The sequence below is a fragment of the Lissotriton vulgaris genome, chromosome 1_1 (genome assembly GCF_964263255.1).
Source record: "Lissotriton vulgaris chromosome 1_1, aLisVul1.2, whole genome shotgun sequence".
In the NCBI taxonomy this organism is placed as follows: Eukaryota; Metazoa; Chordata; class Amphibia; order Caudata; family Salamandridae; genus Lissotriton; species Lissotriton vulgaris.
Window position 1 is genome coordinate 1,398,095,423 of NC_141685.1, and position 19,773 is coordinate 1,398,115,195.

Genomic DNA, 19,773 nt, shown 5'->3' on the forward strand with positions numbered 1-19,773 from the left:
ATCCCCCCGTATTGCCGTGTTCTTCGAGGGAGCCCACTCCTCGTCATTTCCCCCGAGTTCACCGCCGCCGCCCGGGACCCTCGTGACGCCGTCCCCGGGCCGCGCTGGTATTGGTCGCCGGCCCGGGATCCCACCGTAGCGTCATCCTCCAGGCCGCGCCGTGATTGGCTGCCAGGCTGAGAGGAGGAGAGAGGCCGGCCCATGGAGCGCGACGACGGAGGAGCAGCGGGAGCCGACTCCGCGCTCCTCCCTTGCCCAGGAGAACTGCCGCTTCCCCCCCGGGGCCCCCAGGGGCGAGTGGGAGCCCCTGAGAGCGAGGAGAGACCGGCGCGTCCACCGACCGGTGAGTGCAGCAAAGAGGAGGGGCGTCGGGGCACATTGCCGGTGCCCGCCCCTTCCCACCAGTGAATCCCCTGTTGTGCTCCGTGGCCCCGTGGGGGCCCCCAGTGATGCCGGGTCCCCCGAGGGGGGCCCCGTCTGCCCACACCCTTTCTTCCTGAGCCCGGAGAGGCTCCACCTTTGGAATTTGCCCCACCGAGCCTGCGAGGCTCCCAGTCCACCTCATGCTTCCCGAGCCGGGAAGGCTCCAACGCGTCCCTGTACCCTTGAGCCCCGAGAGGCTCCACCATTGCCCCTTGTCTCCTTGAGCCCCGAGAGGCTCCACCACATGTCCCTGGCCCTGCCGAGCCTGCGAGGCTCCGCCCCCCTGTTCTCGAGCCCGAGTGGCTCCCCTGGTTGGCGCCTTTTCTCCCCGAGCCTGCAAGGCTCCCACGATGCCCTTCAGCTGCCCAGCACTTCGTGGGCAGCTGCCACGTTTAGGTTTGCCCCTGGCTACCTGCAGCCCGCCCTGAACATCGAGACTCTTGGGCGCCCTTGCCCCAGGAAGGCCATCTGGCCTATGGGGTGCTACTGACTAATATCAATGTGATGCTGAGAATTATTATGTGTTGCCCTGCTGAAGGGGGCCTCTGTTGTGTTATGTACCTTGTCCCTTCCCTACTGAATACCCGATGTCCCCTGTATGTGATTCCTGGTCAGAATGGGTTCTACTGCTAGTGCTAGGAATTTCCCAATCGATATGTCTACACCCGGCAGGGGCCCTTGGGCCCTGCCCTGTACCCTTTTCCCTTGTAACCCCTGCCGTGCCTCGAGCACATTGTAAAGTGTATGTTCCTATGTGTCCTTCTTAATACAAAAACTATTTTCATATATACTTGGTGTGGAGTTCCTTTTGTGGGAGGCCCGGGATGTTGTTGTTGGTGGGTGCGTGCGCAAATGCTTCACACATGTCCTCCGAGATAGGCCTGACTGCCCACGCCGCGTTACCTAGAGGGTGAGCAGGGGTCGACTTTACATAGGAGTGGCGGTCTCTGACTGGCTGTGGCGCAAGCCCTGGCCGGCCGGGGGTCCCATTTCCTACAGCGCGTCATCCACATAGAGAAGTATGGGAATGGGCAACCTGTTTACTGTAGGGTAATCGTGGTAGGCTTCAGTCAGGATGGGTCTGATCTTGTTTATGTATAGAGTAAAGAGCAGGAGAGCAAGAATGCACCCCTGTCTTACTCTACGGATACTAAACATGTCGGAACACTCCCCCATCCTACCGAATCTGACACGTGCACCAGCCCCAATTTAGAGCTCTCTAATAAAGGTAAGGATATGATTGTCCAGACCAATGTCCTTTAAAGTTTGCCACATCATGCCATGATCAACACAGTCAAATGCAGAGCTAAGGTCTACAAATGTTATAAAGAGATTGCTTTTTTTGGCATTAATGTACTTAGCTGTTATTAGAGCTAAGTTTGATCCCTGTTCGACTGTCCCTCTTCCTATCCTAAACCCATATTGCAGGTTGGAAAGTATCTCTTGTTCTTCCAACCAATCCTGGATTTGGGCTAGAATGATCCTACCTGCGATCTTCATTAGGCCATCGAGTAGAGAAATTGGCCGATATCAGGCAGGATCATTCCTGTCCCCCTTTTTATAAATCGGGACAACTACTGCCTCCGACCAGGTGGGAATGAAGCCAATTTTATTTTAAGAGTTCAGTACTCTAGTAAGCACGGGTGCCCAGAATTCAGGTGTGCTCTTAAAGATGTCAATAGGGACACAGTCCGGCCCCGGGGCCTTACCCGCCGGACTTTCTGAGAGCCTTGATCACCTCTTCCAGATGAAACTGAATACCCAGTGGAAAGGAAGTACACAATTCCTCAGCCATCGGAGCCACAGACTCCTTTGGGGATTTTCCTGGTAGGTCTATTTCATTGTACAAGGCCTCAAAGTGGTTAACCCAATCCTGTGATGTAATGACGTTATCTATCTGGGGGCCCTGATGGCCTTGGAGGAATGGGGTGTTGACAGCCTTCCAAAAGGCAGTATTATCTTTTAATTCAGAGGCTGCATGCAAGGCTGACCATGCCTGCAATTTGAGCTCCTTTTTCCTATTTATTAGTGCAGTCCGATAGGTGCGCCTTGCTAACTGGATGCTTGCTCTAGATTGTGGGCAAGAATAAAGAGCTTTTTTTCAGGGCAGCAAGTGCCTTGGTACAGTTTCCATCAAACCATCCCTGGGACCCCTTTGGGAGATTTTGTGGTGTTCTAGTAAGCAGTTGTTTTATGCTAGAACAAATTTTTATGAATGAGCCAACAATGGCATGGGGATCATCTTCGAGTTTTTCTAGGAAATTCGTCGGTGTCACCTTTTCCCATTTAATACAAAACCCGTTTTTCGCTGCAAGTATTGCTTTATTTAGGTCATATGTGATATTATCTTTGCAGCTTGAATCACCATCCCTAACCTTCAATGTTACAGAGATGGGATAGTGATCACTAAGGCCAGTAACGATGGTCTCCCAATTTGACACCACACCTGCATAGCGGGTTGACAAAAGAGTGAAATCAATGGGCGAATTTGACCCCCTCCCATTAAAAGTTGGATTAAATATTTTGGGCGGGCAACAAAATTCATTAATAAAAGAAAGAGAAAATTGAGCTGTTATGATGTTATACATATCCCCTAACTTGGTGTGGGTAAAGTGACTCATAGCCTCTTCATTATCGTCATCCATACCACACAGACCCGCTACTCCTCGGGGACATAGTGAGCAATTAAAGTCCCCTACCCACAACAGAGCCATGTCTCCTGACATATGTTCTTCAATTTTGATAAGGTCCTTTAAGAGTTTATTGATGACATGCTCTCTTTGTACAGGGGAATATTATTATAAAAGTTTACCATCACTAGATTTTGCAGGTGTCCCCATGATGTAATTAGGATCTGGTAATAATCATTAGGGGAGAATTTAACATTGGAGGGTCCAGTAGTAGTTGAAATATACGTACATAGACCACCCTTGTGTCTTCCACTTTGACTAGGTATAGCTGGAGTATAGAAAGTTTTGTATCCCACCATATGTAGTTCTTTATTAGCCCATGTTTCTTGCAGGCATATTATGCCATGACTTAAAGTCAGTGATTGCCACATCGGATCATTGATTTTGGTGGACAGACCTGCCACATTCCAGGTTATAATACTTCTGGAAGATACAGATTCTAGTAAAGTATCAGTTTCGACGGGTACAGGGAGAATAAAAACATCGCTACCCACTAGTGGCTGGGATAAATTAACTGTTTGCTCGCTGGTGAAATTACTGTGTGGTTATTTATAGTTGACTGTGGTACTGTTAGAAGGCTTCGTAGGTGGGTGGGTCACACAGCTTTAAATAGGGCAGTTGGAAGGTGGACGGGCAAAAGGGAGGTTAACACGGCACGAGTCATGGAGCAGGTCGACATCAGGTACAAGTGTAAACAGATCACACTAAAGAGCTTGTCGGGTAGGAATGTGAGCGGGAGAGAGTTAAAGTTTGTGTGATTTCATGCGGCATTGGGATTTCAGCAAAGTATTGGTTTTAATTAGGGGGAGGTTTGAGATAGCGTTTTTTCACAACTTAGGTTGCAGTCAAATATCATTTTAGAGGATGCACGTTAAAAGGGTAGTTCTGTTATGCTAATAGGGTTTTAGAAAACAAACACAGAACATGGTGTGAGTTAGAAAGTATTTGCGCAGTGAATAACTGTCTTGTAATTATGGTGTGGGGAGGAGATTCAACCTACAATGTTAATACATGTTGAAAGTGTAACATTAACAGTAATGGAAACATGTGAATTTTTTATCGTAGATACCCCTGATGAAGCGTAAAGCGAAATGCATTGGGTTTGATGTAATGCTTACATAATTTGGAGGACACGAAATTCAGTACATGCTCATGTTTAAGCCTGGATTGGCAATCATGAAGTATTTAAATGCAGAAGTATCCATGAATTTCGTATCCCTGGCGTGACTATGAAGTTTGGATAAAATTTGGAAATAAAATGGATTACAAATGTAAAAACTATGCTGAAAGTGAATCATTTGGAACACTAAGTGTATACAGCTGTGCAACTCGTTTATGCCCAGCACGGAGCGGGCTATTGTTTCAGTATGGACTGTTAGAAGGCGACCTCAGGGGCGAGCAGGAAATGTACCTGACCACCCTAGGGCCCACCTCCCTCAATACAAAGACGAGCACTGGCGGGAGACTTCTCAGGGGGGGAGTCTCGAATCTAGGATCGTACACACTATACCAGCACCACACGACAAAGAGACACTACACCGTAGCTTCTTAAGAACGTTTCTTTATCTCGTGATTCAAAGGATCTTTATGATCGGCAAAGGCAGGTAGTTACAAATAGAGCAAGGGCTTAAAGAGTCTCGGTCAGTGTAGGGGTAGCGGGACAGTCTTAGGGCTCAGTGTCAGTATCGGTGCGTATCCGGCGCACAGCTCTCAATCCTCGAGCCGGGGGATACGATGCGATCTTTGGGGTCCAGCCGGACCAGGAGAGTCAGGGAGCCGCGAGTCACTCAGCAGGCCTCAAGCAAGATGTCGGAGGTCTTACGATCTTCAGGGGAGCCGCGAGTCACTCAGCAGGGCTCAAGCAAGATGTCGGAGGTCTTACGATCTTCAGGGGAGCCGCGAGTCACTCAGCAGGGCTCAGGTGTTTCACAGTTGCAGGGGAGCCGCACGTCACTCAGCAGGGCTCAGATATTCCAAAGTTGCAAGGGAGCCTCGAGTCACTCAGCAGGGCTCAGGTGGTTCTAGCAGAAGTCCTTCTCTGCCAAGCGAGCCGCGACCACGTCAGCAGTTATAGGACTGCTCCTCTTTGATCTCCTGAGTTCTGGTATGCGGGGGTCTTAGCACCTGGGGGCCGCTTGTTGGGGTTTCCTGCCACGCGGCCCTTTGATCCATTCATGTTAGGTTTGGGAGGAGTCCCAGACAGACAGCAGGCATGGAGCCAGCCCTCAGGGTGGCCGGAGGGGAGGTCGGAGGTGTGAGAGAAACTGCTCCTCCCTCTCTCACTCAAGGGGAGCGCGCTGTTTTCCAGCCAGGGTGGCGCCTCTCGGCCTAGGCCGCGCTGGATCGGGCGGCCATCTTAGGTGCCGGGAAGTGGGCACACAGGGTCTACGGGCCACGAAGATGGAGGCACGGACGGGGCAGTCCGGCGACGGGTGTGTGTAACATGGAGGGAAGGGTCGGCTAGGCCGGGGGACTCAGGGGTCTGTGGTGGGGTACAGCTCGGAAGGGTGTGGCTACGGGTCAGGGAGGACCACGCCACGAGGCCGGGTCTAACAGGTACATGCCCCTTAAGTCCCACTGTACAGTTAGGAGATTGGGCACAATTAGGTGGGTTTATACAAGATGGTAAAACGTTTATGGTAACCATGTCATGAATTTGGTTGGGATTATCTAAAAAACTGATTGCTTTATTAAGATGTTTTATAGCATTAGGTTTAGCAATATTGTTATTCGAATGATAATTCCTAATGCTATTATCAAGAGTACCCTTTATAACGGGGGTCATTGAATCAGGCAAGGCTATATCAAGAACATTGTTTTTCTCGCTCCCATGCCTCATGCCAACACTTCTCCTACCGTCCTGTATGAGGGTCTCTCTAGTGTGGGAACTTTTACTTGATTCCTCATTAGACTGTGATGGAAAGGATGAGCTGTCCCTATAATCCTGTGAGCATGGGACGTAGATCTGTCACGATTAAGTCAATCTACTCCGTCTAGTCCTGTAAAGGCATCATATCTATTAGCAATCGGGATGTGAAAAATGGGGGCCCCTTGAAATCTCTGATAAGCGTTCTTCATGGTATTATCCTGAAGTACTAGGGACCTTGGGTAGAAATAGCTCAAATCGGGAATCTGGATCCCATCCCCTCTGCGTTCATTGTACCAGTCATTTAAGTACGGGATGACCCTACGGTCCCTAAAGTTAATTATTACGACATCACCTCTGATGTCTTTAGGCCTTTGTCCCACCCAATCCAGCCTTCTCGAAAAAATAATGTCCCCATTAATGTTAGGGGGTAGTGGTCTATTTGTTCTCAACCAGTAGATAACTTTATTTTTAGGTTCCCTGTAACCTTCAGTTTTCCCTATTGGTAGTTCTGGGACCCTGGTTAATACTGCAGTGTATGGGGCTGACTCTGGTGGGAGGTCAATTTGCACAATGGGGCGAATATTTTTGCTATTGTCTAAGTTGGCCCTATAATTTTTTTCTCGTGTGGTAGATGAGACAGTTTCATGTCTTACTAGTCCCTCTGTCCTTGATAGTTTGGTTTTGCCTATATCTCCCTTTGTTGCCACAGGCCTGGTTTCATTCCCCTCATGGCCCTCTGCTCTAGTTGTTGTTTTAGCAGCAATTGGAATCTGAGTTTTATCTACCAGTGTATGTGCATATTCTAAAGTGTTCATGGTCTTACTGGTATTAAATATCCCAGGTTCCACTGTAATATGTTTGATAACTGCTTTGTTAGATAGATCCCTCAATAGGCCTGTATTTAATTTAACAGCTGCCTCAATTGTACCTAGTTGCTCTGCTATCCTCTTAACTCTTTCAACAAGTGGAAGTAGTAAAGACTTTACTAGGACCTCAATGTTTCCTATGAGCTGATGTGTTGAGGTAGAAGACATTCGAACCAGACCTGAAGTTGACTTTTCTGTTGTAATCTCGGTTCCTACGGTTTGATGTTGAGGGGGATATAGATTGGTTTTAGTCATTTTAGCCTGTCTACCCCATGCCTGTTTCCACCTCTTTTTCTCTTTAATGTATGTCCTTTTGTTTGTATTGGAGCCTGAGGTTTGTTAATTACTATGGAGTTTCGAGTTTTCTGTAGCAGAGATTCGTCTGATGTTATTACTAAGGGACGCTCTATACTCGAATATTTACTGCTACATAACCTGTTGGACTCAGATAGATTTATGTGATCTTTAAGCTGGGGGGGAGTGCTGATATTACTGTGCCAAGAACTCTCCCTGTCTGGATTAGGCGTCGGGGTAGTCGCTAGGTTGAGGGGTCCTAAAGATGAATGTTTATTTTGAAGTTCAGTTGAGATGCGGCACTCGGTTATGGCTATCTCATGCTCAAGCATGGTAGCCGCCCTTGTGATAAATTGATCGAGCGTGCCCCTCACAGATATTTGATATTTGATATTTATTAATTTTTATATAGCGCGACTATCGCTCCGGAAGGAGCATCTTGGCGCTGAGCAATCAGAGGAACTCAACTTGATGGAGATGGGAATCATATGGCTGCGAGGACCAAAGAGTCGGGTCGAAGGAAGATCCAAGTCTTCAGAAGTTTTCTGAAAAGGGTTTCTGAAGGGGCGTGCCTAAGGTTAGAGGGAAGACCATTCCAAGCCTTAGCCGCCAGGAGTGAAAAGGTTTTTCCACCTTTCGTTTTGAGCTTAAACCTGGGTATGGTAACCAGACCCACCCACTAGTGATTTCCTTCCCTTTGGGGCCCTTGGTGACATAATCTGCTAATTATGCTATGACAATACGTGATTTTTAAAAAGATGTTTAAGTGAGCAAAAGACCCCACCTTCAAAAAGCAATATAGCAGGTAGTTATGTTCATAGGGTCCAGAGTCAAAGGGCCAAGTACCTTAACTCTTGAATGTCTCTAGTAGGCTGGTGCGAGATGTAAAGGGATTGGCCCAGCTCAGCCTCCGAGGGCCTCCGAGGGCCACAGAGGGCCCGCCCTTTGCCCGGGCTTAGCCCGGCGCAGTCCAGCGCGCGGTCCCGCGACACGGGGGTAGCAGTAAATTTAAGCGCCTCCTGGCGCAGGTGAAGGCGGCTCCCGGCCGCGAAGGCTGCTGGTTCTCGTAGTCCTTCCCCGGGCAGGTCTCCCCCCCACGCGCTCGAGTGTTGCGGAGCTGCGGCGGTGGGAGGAGACGCCGGGCGGCAATTCAAGGAGTGGCGGTGATGCGGGCACAAGGATCAGGCTCAAAGAAATGCCCCAACAACAAAAAGCACACTGGCGCGAACAAGGTACGTCCCCCGGTCCGCCGGGGGTAGCAGGAAATTTAAGCACCTCCTGGCGCAGGTTAAGGTGGCTCCCAGCCGCGAAGGCTGCTGGTTCTCGTAGTCCTTCCCCGGGCAGGTTCCCCCCCCCACTGCGGCCGCGCTCGAGTGTTGCGGAGCTGCGGCGGCAGGAGGAGACCCCGGGCGGCAATTCTAGGAGTGGCGGTGATGCGGGCACAAGGATCGGGCTCAAAGAAATGCCCCAACAAAAAAGAGCACACTGGCGCAAACAAGGTACGTCCCCCGCTCCGCTGGGGGTAGCAGGAAATTTAAGCGCCTCCTGGCACAGGTGAAGGCGGCTCCCGGCCGCAAAGGCTGCTGCTTCTCGTAGTCCTTCCCCGGGCAGGTCTCCCCCACTGAGGCCGCGCTCGAGTGTTGCGGAGCTGCGGTGGCGGGAGGAGACCCCGGGCGGCAATTCAACGAGTGGCGGTGATGCGGGCACAAGGATCGGACTCAAAGAAATGCCCCAACAACAAAGAGCACACTGGCGCAAACAAGATACCAGTCAGGTGACACACTATGCTAAACCACATATCTGTAGCATTTGTGTTTTTAAGCCATGCCCTTAATTATACCAGTCACGTCCCTTTGAGAAACCCCCCAGTTATTTCATCCCACTTACAGCCCTGACTATTGTCTCCACAGAGCGGACACAGTGTCAGTAATCACAGTGCACTTCGGACCCCTCCCAAACTTCCTTTCAGCTCAGAAGGAATGCCTACGGGCGCCGCTCAATTAGCACTTCATGAAAACGGACCTACTCATTGTCAGCTATGATGCGCTTCTCTTTGTTAAAGACAATTTCACTAAGCTTGGTTTACGGCCCCATGAGTACCTGTACTCTCTTTGGACAAAGAGAAGTTCCGGTACTCAAGTGCCAGAAAGTTAGAAGTGCCGGTACTCAGTACCTGTGAGTACCGGCCCATTTAAAGCCCTGTGTGCACTGCTCGGGCACACGCTGTCGATGAATTCAGGCGCAGTGGCTTCGGCCATGCTGCAGTCCATTGCTTCAGGAGGAGCGACTCAGGTCTTTGCCAGTGTAACATTTTGGATTACGCCTGAGTAATCTGCATAATTTGGGGAATTTCGCATCATGCTTGTTATGCAAAATTCCTAATATTATGCCATTATGCCACATTGCATATGTACATGCCTTTAATAGTAAAAAGGTACAGTGAACACGCCTTATGAAAACAGCAGAATGCGAGTGGTTGTTACTAGCTGTGCTTTCTTTTGTTTTACATTATTTTTAAAATTTGAAATGCGTCCTCCTATCAAAAATTGACTCAAGGACACATTTCACCCTAATGCAGAGCACTGAATGACTGGTTTTGATCCTTTATAAGTACGTGTAATTTTACCAGACTTTTATTTAGTTATGATAAATGCAAATTATGCCATTTCACTCTCCTACCTTGGTCAGACCACTGTTGATTACTTTAGATTATCAAAAGTCAACAGATATCCCTCTGGTTATTATTTAACACTTAACAATATTAGTCCATTAACATCAGATACATTCGATCATTATGGCAGAATAACTTGGGAATGAAAAATGTGGTTTGCCAGTTTGGGGCATAAAGATATTGCTTATTAAATACTAGGGTCTATTAGGAGCAATTAAGAAGTTTATGGACTCTTTTCGAATTAGGTTTGAACTTTCATTGTAGTAGTCCTTCAAATAGGCCACAACATTGTGTACTACCTTTTTATGATCACCTTTTATGTATTGTTTCACAATTGCACCCACTTGCACTGTGTGATCCCTTTACTTCACAGAGCAGCATTATTGCTTTTTAGTTGATCATTGTGTACAGACCTGTAACTCTAAAAATCAGTTGCTTCGATGATTCCTGTACATAAAGGAATGTAGCATATCACATTGATTTACGTTTATCATTGCCAGTTATTCTGCAATAATGATCAAATTGATTATTATTGTTAATTGTCGAATGAAACCCAGAGGGATAGCTGTTGTTTTTTATTACACAATACCCCTACCTCTCTGGGTATAAAGGTTGCTTCTGTGGTGAATGCAATGTTGATTACTTTTGGATGAAAAATAAAAGAAGCATTGGCTCTCAAGAGCAGTAGAGGGATGCCTGACTCCAAGCGTGGACAGGGCAAGTCTGACTGACTGTTGGAAAGTGGGTTACTAGCAGTGGCAAATGCACATCTGTCACTGGCAATACGGCCACAAACACAGTCTAGGGCTCAGAACAGGTCTTAGAAAATTATTTCCATGCTCAATCCTTGGTAGCTTGGCTGCAAGCGGGCAGGCTTAACTTCAAAGACGGGTATGTAAAGCATTTAAAAAACCCAATTCAGTAAATAATTAGGACACAACACAGAATAAAAATGCAACACCAATTTATAAAAATAGGAAATATTTTCTATCTTTAAAATGGCACAAAACTGAAAAAAAAAATGTAGGGAACCTGAGATATGGATTTTTAAATATTTAGCATTAAATAGCACAGAGACCTGTAGCGCCTATTGGGACATCTGGTCACGCTACACCAGGACAAAGTCAAAGATTCAGGCTGATTGCGATGGAGTCCTGCTCGGCTATCCCTTGCGGTAGGTCTTGATCAAAGCTTTTACTTTCGAATTTAGAAACATTCCTGGAGCTTTTCTCTCCGGGGTTACTCAAAGCTTTTAGCCAGTCTGTATTCTGTGCTGGTTCGCCGGCGTACCTTGCGACAAGCTCCCGGTCAAACTTATGGAAGTCAGACATCCGGAGATTTCCAGCAGGACGAACCAGAGAGATCCAGGCTGGCACGTGGTTCAAAGATGGGCGGCTTGACTCTTGCGGTTGTCCCCGGTCACCTCTTCTATGTTTGGAACCTTTTATGGAGCTTTTTCTTCAGGGGTCCCTAAATTCTCTACACCAGGCTGGCTTCGGTGTGGGTTCACTGGCTTGGCTTTCAGCTTACTCCCGGTCCAACTCTGGAATTCTGACCTCCAGAGCATTTCATTGGGACAAGCCTGGAAGGCAGGTCGGCTCACGGTTGAGTGTCACTAGCTTGGCCAGGTCGAGTCGATCCACTTATGAAGCTTTATTTCCAAAATTGCTCCAAAGTTCTCCAAACTTCTGGAACTTCTCCCTGAAGTTCCCCAAAGGGTCCCAAAGTATGCAAAACTTACTCCAAGGGTCTAGACGCTCCAAGATGGTCCTTTAGAGTTTGGGAATTCACTTCCCACAATCCACTTGGACAAAACCCTTAGAAATCCACTGGTAGTACTCCATGCTGAGGATTCCTGGTGGTGACGTTCCAGGTGAGCTCTGTTAACCTGTAGTTTGCAGGGATCCCACACTTTAGTCCTTTCGAAGCAAGCTAGTCCACAGGTCTGTAGTTTCGGATTGTGCAGCATGTGCAGTCTTCAGAGTGCAGGGCCTGGTTGGTACAAATCCACCCTCTCAGCAGGAACCCTTCTTCTTCCTTTTGTTTCAAGCAGAAGATCTGAGAGGCTATGCACCTCTCGGATACTTACTTCAAGTTCTCTGGGTCAAGCAGGAGGGCATTCCTGTCCAATGAGATACAGGGCAACGCACCAGGGGTTGACCATAACCTCCAAAGGGTGTGTATCACTTACAACGCAACTTTTACGTCGTAATGCTGTTACAACGCAGCTATTACAACGCAGGATCCATTACATCGGATGCCATTACAACGCATGGCATTACATAGCAGATGGTATTACAACGCATACCATTACATCGTAAGTATTGGTAAGTATATAATTTTTTTTAATTTTATTTAATGTTATATAATTGATTTAATTATTATTAATTATAAATAAAAATAAATAAAAATATTTATTTATGTTTTTAAATATTATAAATTAAATTTATTAATTTAAGTAATTTTTTAAAATAAGTATGAGTATATGAGTATATGTTTTGGGGTACTGAGGTATATGTTTTGGGGTGTTTGGGTATTTTTAGGTTTTAGGGCAGGGTTTGGGTTTTGGGGTACAGGGGTGTTTTTAGGTTTTAGGGCAGGGTTTGGGTTTTGGGGTACAGGGGTGTTTTTAGGTTTTAGGGCAGGGTTTGGGTTTTGGGGTACAGGGGTGTATTTAGGTTTTAGGGCAGGGTTTGGGTTTTGGGGTACAGGGGTGTTTTTAGGTTTTAGGGCAGGGTTTGGGTTTTGGGGTACAGGGGTGTTTTTAGGTTTTAGGGCAGGGTTTGGGTTTTGGGGTACAGGGGTGTTTTTAGGTTTTAGGGCAAGGTTTGGGTTTTGGGGTACAGGGGTTTTTTTTTTTAGGTTTTAGGGCAGGGTTTGGGTTTTGGGGTACAGGGGTGTTTTTAGGTTTTAGGGCAGGGTTTTGGGGTACAGGGGTGTTTTTAGGTTTTAGGGCAGGGTTTGGGTTTTGGGGTACAGGGGTGTTTTAGGTTTTAGGGCAAGGTTTGGGTTTTGGGGTACAGGGGTGTTTTTAGGTTTTAGGGCAGGGTTTGGGTTTTGGGGTACAGGGGTGTTTTAGGTTTTAGGGCAAGGTTTGGGTTTTGGGGTACAGGGGTGTTTTTAGGTTTTAGGGCAGGGTTTGGGTTTTGGGGTACAGGGGTGTTTTTAGGTTTTAGGGCAGGGTTTGGGTTTTGGGGTACAGGGGTGTTTTTAGGTTTTAGGGCAGGGTTTGGGTTTTGGGGTACAGGGGCGTTTTTAGGTTTTAGGGCAGGGTTTGGGTTTTGGGGTACAGGGGTGTTTTTAGGTTTTATGGCAGGGTTTGGGTTTTGGGGTACAGGGGTGTTTTTAGGTTTTAGGGCAGGGTTTGGGTTTTGGGGTACAGGGGTGTTTTTAAGTTTTAGGGCAGGGTTTTGGGTTTTGGGGTACAGGGGTGTTTTTAGGTTTTAGGGCAGGGTTTGGGTTTTGGGGTACAGGGGTGTTTTTAGGGTTCAGGGGTAGGTTTGTGTTTTGGGGTACAGGGGTGTTTTTAGGGTTCAGGGGTAGGTTTGTGTTTTGGGTTAATTAAATTATATTTACCATTTTTAAATTAATTAAAATATATTTAATAAATTAAATTAATTTTATTACATTAATTACATTTTTAAATTAAATTAATTAAATTAAATAAATTATTTCAATTAATTTAATTTAATTTCAATTATAAAAATATGTACATTAAGTTAATTTTATTTTTTTAATTAAATTAAATTATTTCCATTTTTTATTAAAATTACATTTATTATATAGATATTATTTTATTAAATTAAATTAATGGCTATTTTAAAATGTATTTTAATTAAATTAATTAAATTAAATTAATTAAATTAACTTAATAACATTTTTTTTAAAAAGGTATACTTACCTATACTTACGATGTAATGCCATGCATTGTAATACCATCTGCTATGTAATGCCATGCGTTGTAATGGCATCCGATGTAATGGATCCTGCGTTGTAAAAATTCCGTTGTAACGGAATGCGATGTAAAAATCCGCGTTGTACTGACACCAATCCCCTCCAAAGTGTGGCACTATAGTCTCCCAGAGAGCACTATTTCTCCAAAATTCAACATGGCTGATTTTCTGGCAGAGGGACAAGAGCTGGCTAAGCCCTCCTTCAGGATGTTTAATTTCCATACTGTACCCCCCCTTACATCTGCTCATTCCTTCCTTAATGTTTACATCTGCCTGGGTTCAAAGAGTAGGAGTGTAAATTAAACTGGCCACTTCTGCCTGTCGCCTCCTTTTATTGAAGATTATTGTTTATGACCCCTCCCCCGCTCTGTCCTTCCTATTTAGCAGAACCCTGCCCTCCCAGAATGTCTCTCTAACCCCCAGGGGTTCTTTAACCCTTCATTAAATCAGCCTAGCCAATCCACTTAACTCTGGCTTTCAGGTCTGAACACTTGAAGGCTAAATGTTGGCTTACGGACGAGAAAGTCTTACAACTTCCTGTCTGTACATTTTAGGATACATTCAACATTAGCCTATTGTTGGATTTATCAATACTATTCTAGTAAGTCTTTAAACTATATTTATATATATTTATATGCCCCACCACCTTAACATTAGTTATTATTAAATAACTTATTGCTATGTTAACTTTTGTGGCTGGGAATTTGCTTTGGGGAAAATGAACTGGGCTGATTCTCCAACACCAGGGCTTTTAAAACATCTTTTATAAGGACCCTGGCTATATCTACAGGACCCCCCCCCCCCTACTAACATCTAAGGGAAACTTTAGGGGTTCTGAATATGAAAAAATATTGCAGATCCTCACTTAACAGTTCTCCTAGCCCAAAGTTGAATTTGGGAAGCAATATGGGAAATGAAATGTACAATTGCACTAACCCCAGGGCATATAAAAATCAGTTTATAAAGACCCTCTTTATAAATACCTGACCCCACCCACCACTGGGACATCTAGGGGAGTCCCTGGGGTACCCAATAAGCCAACAAATTGTACTTTAATAATTATTAAGTGCCCCTAACACCAAAGTCGAGTTTGGGCACAATTTGCAATTTTAAAACCATTCCTGAAACACAAAGCTGCTTTAAAACTGATCCAGGCTTCTGCAGTGCACACATGCAAATGCATAAAGGCTTCTGGCCTCTAAACGGCTGTGCCCTAATATATACTAGGGACTTAAAGGGGGCTTCAATCCACCTGTCCTAGTATGTACTAGGGCCTTATAGGGGAGTTAAGTTAATGCCAATGATTGGGGTACCCTAACCCATAGTGTACCTAAGTGTATGTAAGTGTTTTCACTGTATTCTATGTGTGTTTTCAGCATTGCGCTGGTCCTGGTTAAGCAGAACCCAGGATCAGTCAGAGTCAGCACCAATACAAGTCAACAAAAAAGTTGGGGTTGCCCAGGGTACAGGATGACTGTGCAACACTGACTAAAAGCAATGATATACAAATAAAAGGCAAAATTCGACAAAGTATCCATGCCTACTGTTCCCACTTTGAAGGAACCAATCAAACCTAAACATTAAAAAAAAACATTAGTGTCAGTCCTCTTCTCATGAATCATACAATGTAAGATTTTCCAACACCATGGTGTTCACAAATATCCCACAAGTGGGGATTCTTCTCCACTGCCTTCCCTCATGAACAGGTGGAAAGGTTTACTGTTCAGCTCATTAAAATATAATTGTGTGGCCCTTGAGCACAATCGAACCATAACATTACAGCTATTAAGAATATTCCTAAGACTTGGCTTTCTGAACCGAAAAAAAAGAGTATGCTCACAAGAAAGAACACAGCATTTCATTTAACATAGAGCTTCCAAATCAAGGACTACTGCGACTATGGCTACCTTTACATGAACACACTCTAACAATGATTAACTTTTAATGTGAAAATCACTCATTAAGGTCACTCAAAATGTAAAATCACGTTGAAATGCGATCAAGCAAAGATTACATGTAATACACAATTACGTGTAGTCAAATAAAAAATAAAAGATACAAAATGGTTACAATGCTTCACTGCCCCTCACTTTTGGGAAGCTATCAGGTAAACTTCTGGGCATTCCCTTCTGTGATCTTTAAGAGCTTGGAACTGGAACAACAAGTGGGTCTGTGGACCCTTCTTCAATACAAAGCCTACAGGACATGTGTATCCACTGTCTGCACATTCAGAACCGGATTGCGTTTGTACTCCATTCAAGTGACCTATTGATGCTGCTCTCCAGACACAGCCTTTACATAGAGTGATGCTTGTTAGAGCAGGGTAGTCTCCAGCCTGAGACCCCAAAACATATGCACAAAAGGTGTGAGATTTCTGCACTTGGCTGTCATCAGCCACCCTGAAATGCGACCAAGGTAAAGACAAAAGGCTGGCCTCACCTAAGAGGTCCCTTTTTCCTTGAACAAAAGAGACTACAGTCCCACCTTGACCCCCACCTCACCAAACGGTAGTGCTTCAAAGAGACTTATTAGCAGCTCCTCTCAGCCAAAGGCCTGATCGAATTTCTAAAGGATCCCTGCCTCTTCTTTACCCACTTCATTGTCTAGTTCGTCTCTCCAGCTTCAGGATTGTCAGCAAAACACTTTCACTGTCTCTGAAAGCAACTGACTTTCATCTTGTGCAAGAGGCAAAAGCAGGGGCATCAACAATGGATCCCACAGGCCTCCATTACTTTGGTTCACTCACACACACACAATCCATGTACCATGCAGACCACATGTGCGACTATTCATCTCATGAAGCGGCGGCCCCACCACTAAGGCGGAGGAACGTCGCCCCACTACATTTTGAGCAGTGGATAAAATAAAAATATAATGATAATAACACTATGTTATTATCATTTTATTTTTTCGGTTTCTTGGGCGGGTGGGGCTTGGCGGTGTCACAGTCAGCAAGCGGAGGAGTGGTGGGCACTTAAGTGGGCATGACTGCTTGGCCGGCCGTCTTGGCCCGGCCAAATTGTTATGCACACTTTGCATGTTCCCCACCAGGCTGTAATGCACAGCCCGGTGAAAAACATGCACTGGCTACCACTGCCTGTCTGAGTGCCGAACCACGGTGCTCAGACCAATCACGATGCTGCATTGCAGTGTTGTGATTGGCTGAGGGAGGCTGTTTGTGCTTCATGCTTCAAGCAGGAGCAGAAGAGGATGACAGAAGGCGAGACGGCAGTCCATGAGCAAGGTAACTAATTTTTTGAATTTATTGTTTTCTTTCCTACCTATCCTCCACCCCCGCCCATGTGACTTGGTGGCAGCTGCCACTGATCTCAGGCACTTGGGATTTTAGCGCTAAGAAGTGGCACTTTACACTAGTACGCCAGTAGGCCTCCACTCCAGTGATGCAGATCAAAATTTCTGGTCAAAACAAGCATAGATTCACAAAACATTGAATGCTGCCTTCAACACTATATGTACTATACCTGTGACAGGGATAGTAGTCCAATTTCTCACAATGAGAGCACACTTGGTGTGCCCCTCCAGGTTATAGGACAGCTCCAGGACCTCACTCATGTCATGTCATCTGGTGTGGCCCCTGACACACTACATTAGTGTGTGGCTACTGCCAACACAAAGAAAAATATGTGATACCAGGTAAATGCAGTAAATGCGGTCAAGTATTCCAGGCAGAGTAACAAGACTGTTCAGCGGTTAGGGGATATTCTCGTCCCAACACTGTGTATAGTATTAAGCTGTTAAAACAAGGCAGAATTAGCACAAAAATGAGGGCCTATGTCTCCTCATATTCACAGGTTAATTGCCCTTATAGTTCTTATTTCATCTTATAGTCCTATCTAACATCTGTCAGTACAATAGATGTAGCTTCTTGCAGTCGGCCTATGTACACCATGGCTCGATGCCACCACATACATCTCTCTCACATCTTTCACCCTTTCATCTGTACATCCATGGATCCTACCTTTAGAAAGTGCCTGTGGAGAACATGCAATATGTCTCTAGGGCAAGTTGAGTGCGGTGATAATGTCACTAAGATACACTAAGGGCCTGATTGCGACCATGGCAGTCGAACTGCAGCGCCAGCAGTTGGGAGAATGTTGGCAAGCCGAAGGCATCCCGGAAAGCTGGATTTTGACTTTCCCACCAGGCTGGCGGTGTGCCAGCGGCGGTCTTGCGGTGGCGGCATCATGCTACGTCTCCTATACAGAGCCTGAAAGCAACGCTGCCGCACTACACCATCTCCACAGTAGTGTGTGCACTGTTGCCATGTATCAAACAAAAAGGAACCGGGGTAGATTCCATGCAAGAGGCACAGCCATGGATGCATCAAATAAATCAAAGTCTCAACTTTAGATCTCTATTTTCTCTTTTTTAATCCATTGCTTTTTCAACCATTTACTTTGAATTTTAGATTCATTTTATACATGCAACTTCCCTTGAAACGGCCTTTTATAAAACACAGAAGAGAAATAGTTTCCACAAGTCACGATATTTATTGGTAATCCAATGCATTTCGGGAACTGTTCCCTTCTTCAGGGATATCATGACTATTTATCACATACCTACCTCATACTCCATTCAAGCTTGAAACAAACCCTTTCCAGCGCTGCTGAACATTTTAAAGAAACTCTTGTTCCCAAAATGCAGCTGCTACTGTTGATGCTGTTGATGGTGCTGCGTGTTAAAGTTGAGAAGCAATGAAGGTGGGAACAATAGGGGGCATATTATCAAGCCTGTGCGCTAAAATTATCGCCGCTTTATCGGCCGGAAACGGCCGATAAAGCGGCGATAATGGGCTTGATAATATGCTCTGTGGAATTCCAATCGAAGCCCATGTTAGATGTCTTCACATCTAACATGGGCTTCGATTGGAATCCCACAGAGCATATTATCAAGCCCATTATCGTCGCTTTATCGGCCGTTTCCGGCCGATAAAGCGGCGATAATTTTAGCGCACAGGCTTGATAATATGCCCCGAGTTTCTTTAAAATGTTCAGCAGCGCTGGAAAGAGTTTGTTTCAAGCTCCAATGGAGTATGAGGTAGCATGGGATAAATAGTCCCGAAATGCATTGGATTACCAATAAATATCGTGACTTGTGGAAACGTTTTACTCTTCTGTTCTTTATAAAAGGCCTTTTCAAGGGGAGTTGCATGTATAAAATGAATTGAAAATACTAAGCAAATGGTTGAAGAAGCAATGGATTAAAAAAGAGAAAATAGAGGTTTAAAGTTGAGACTTTGATTCATTTGATGCATCCATGGCTGTGCATCTTGCATGGAATCTACCCCGGCTCCTTTTTTTGTTTGATGTATTTCATGCGCACTGGGCGAAGAGCTATCAAGTTTGCACGCCGTTATTGTGATGAAGAAATTGAGCATTTAAATAAAGAAGAAACGGATTGAGTACAAAGGTGTGCATTCATTCACCCACATTGATTTATAGTACACTGTTGCCATGCACCATGTCATGCCTGGCGCACCATGCGCCCACGACAGTGGAAGCATAGGGGACAGTATGTGCCCCTGGCCACTACCCACACTGGGCAGAATCACCCTGGAGCCCTGTTTGGGGCCCCTTACCTTCCTGTCCACCAACCTGTTCGTGGCGGGATTTCCGCCATGAAAAGGTCAGCGGAAAGGAAGCCCATGATCTGGATGGCAGTGCCGCCAGAGATCGCGCCTTTCCCCACCGCCCCACCTGCTGGATCCTAGATCCTGGCGGCAGTCGGACCACAGAGGAAGCCGCGGTCAGCTTGCCACCCCGAGTACACTGGTCTTGGAACTGCCATACTCGTAATCAGGCCCTAAGTCTTTCACGGAGTGCTTTATAGCTGCCACTGAGCCCTGTCCCCAACAAATAGCCACTCATAGACAGCATGAGTGCCACGGCTGAGACACAGCTCATTGAGGCTGCTACACTCCTAACAAAAAGCTCAGCACAGCCAACAGGTGAGACAGAGCAACAGGTTTATCAATCATGTCTGAGAG

The 19,773-nt window shown here is 45.9% G+C and overlaps 1 protein-coding gene across 3 annotated transcripts in view; it reads left to right on the top strand.

Moving 5' to 3' along the window:
• LOC147750577 (16 kDa beta-galactoside-binding lectin-like) overlaps positions 1 to 19,773 on the top strand; it is an 83,727-nt gene that overhangs the window by 27,304 nt on the left and 36,650 nt on the right. The window contains exon 4 of one of the 3 annotated variants that reach the window (XM_086966991.1): positions 4,179 to 4,386. The exons of the other annotated variants lie outside the window; for them this stretch is intronic. Coding sequence (XP_086823117.1) covers positions 4,179 to 4,235 — 57 coding nt within the window. The 3' untranslated portion in view covers positions 4,236 to 4,386. Of the gene's footprint in view, positions 1 to 4,178; positions 4,387 to 19,773 lie in introns of those variants that run through there. 3 annotated transcript variants of the gene reach the window in all.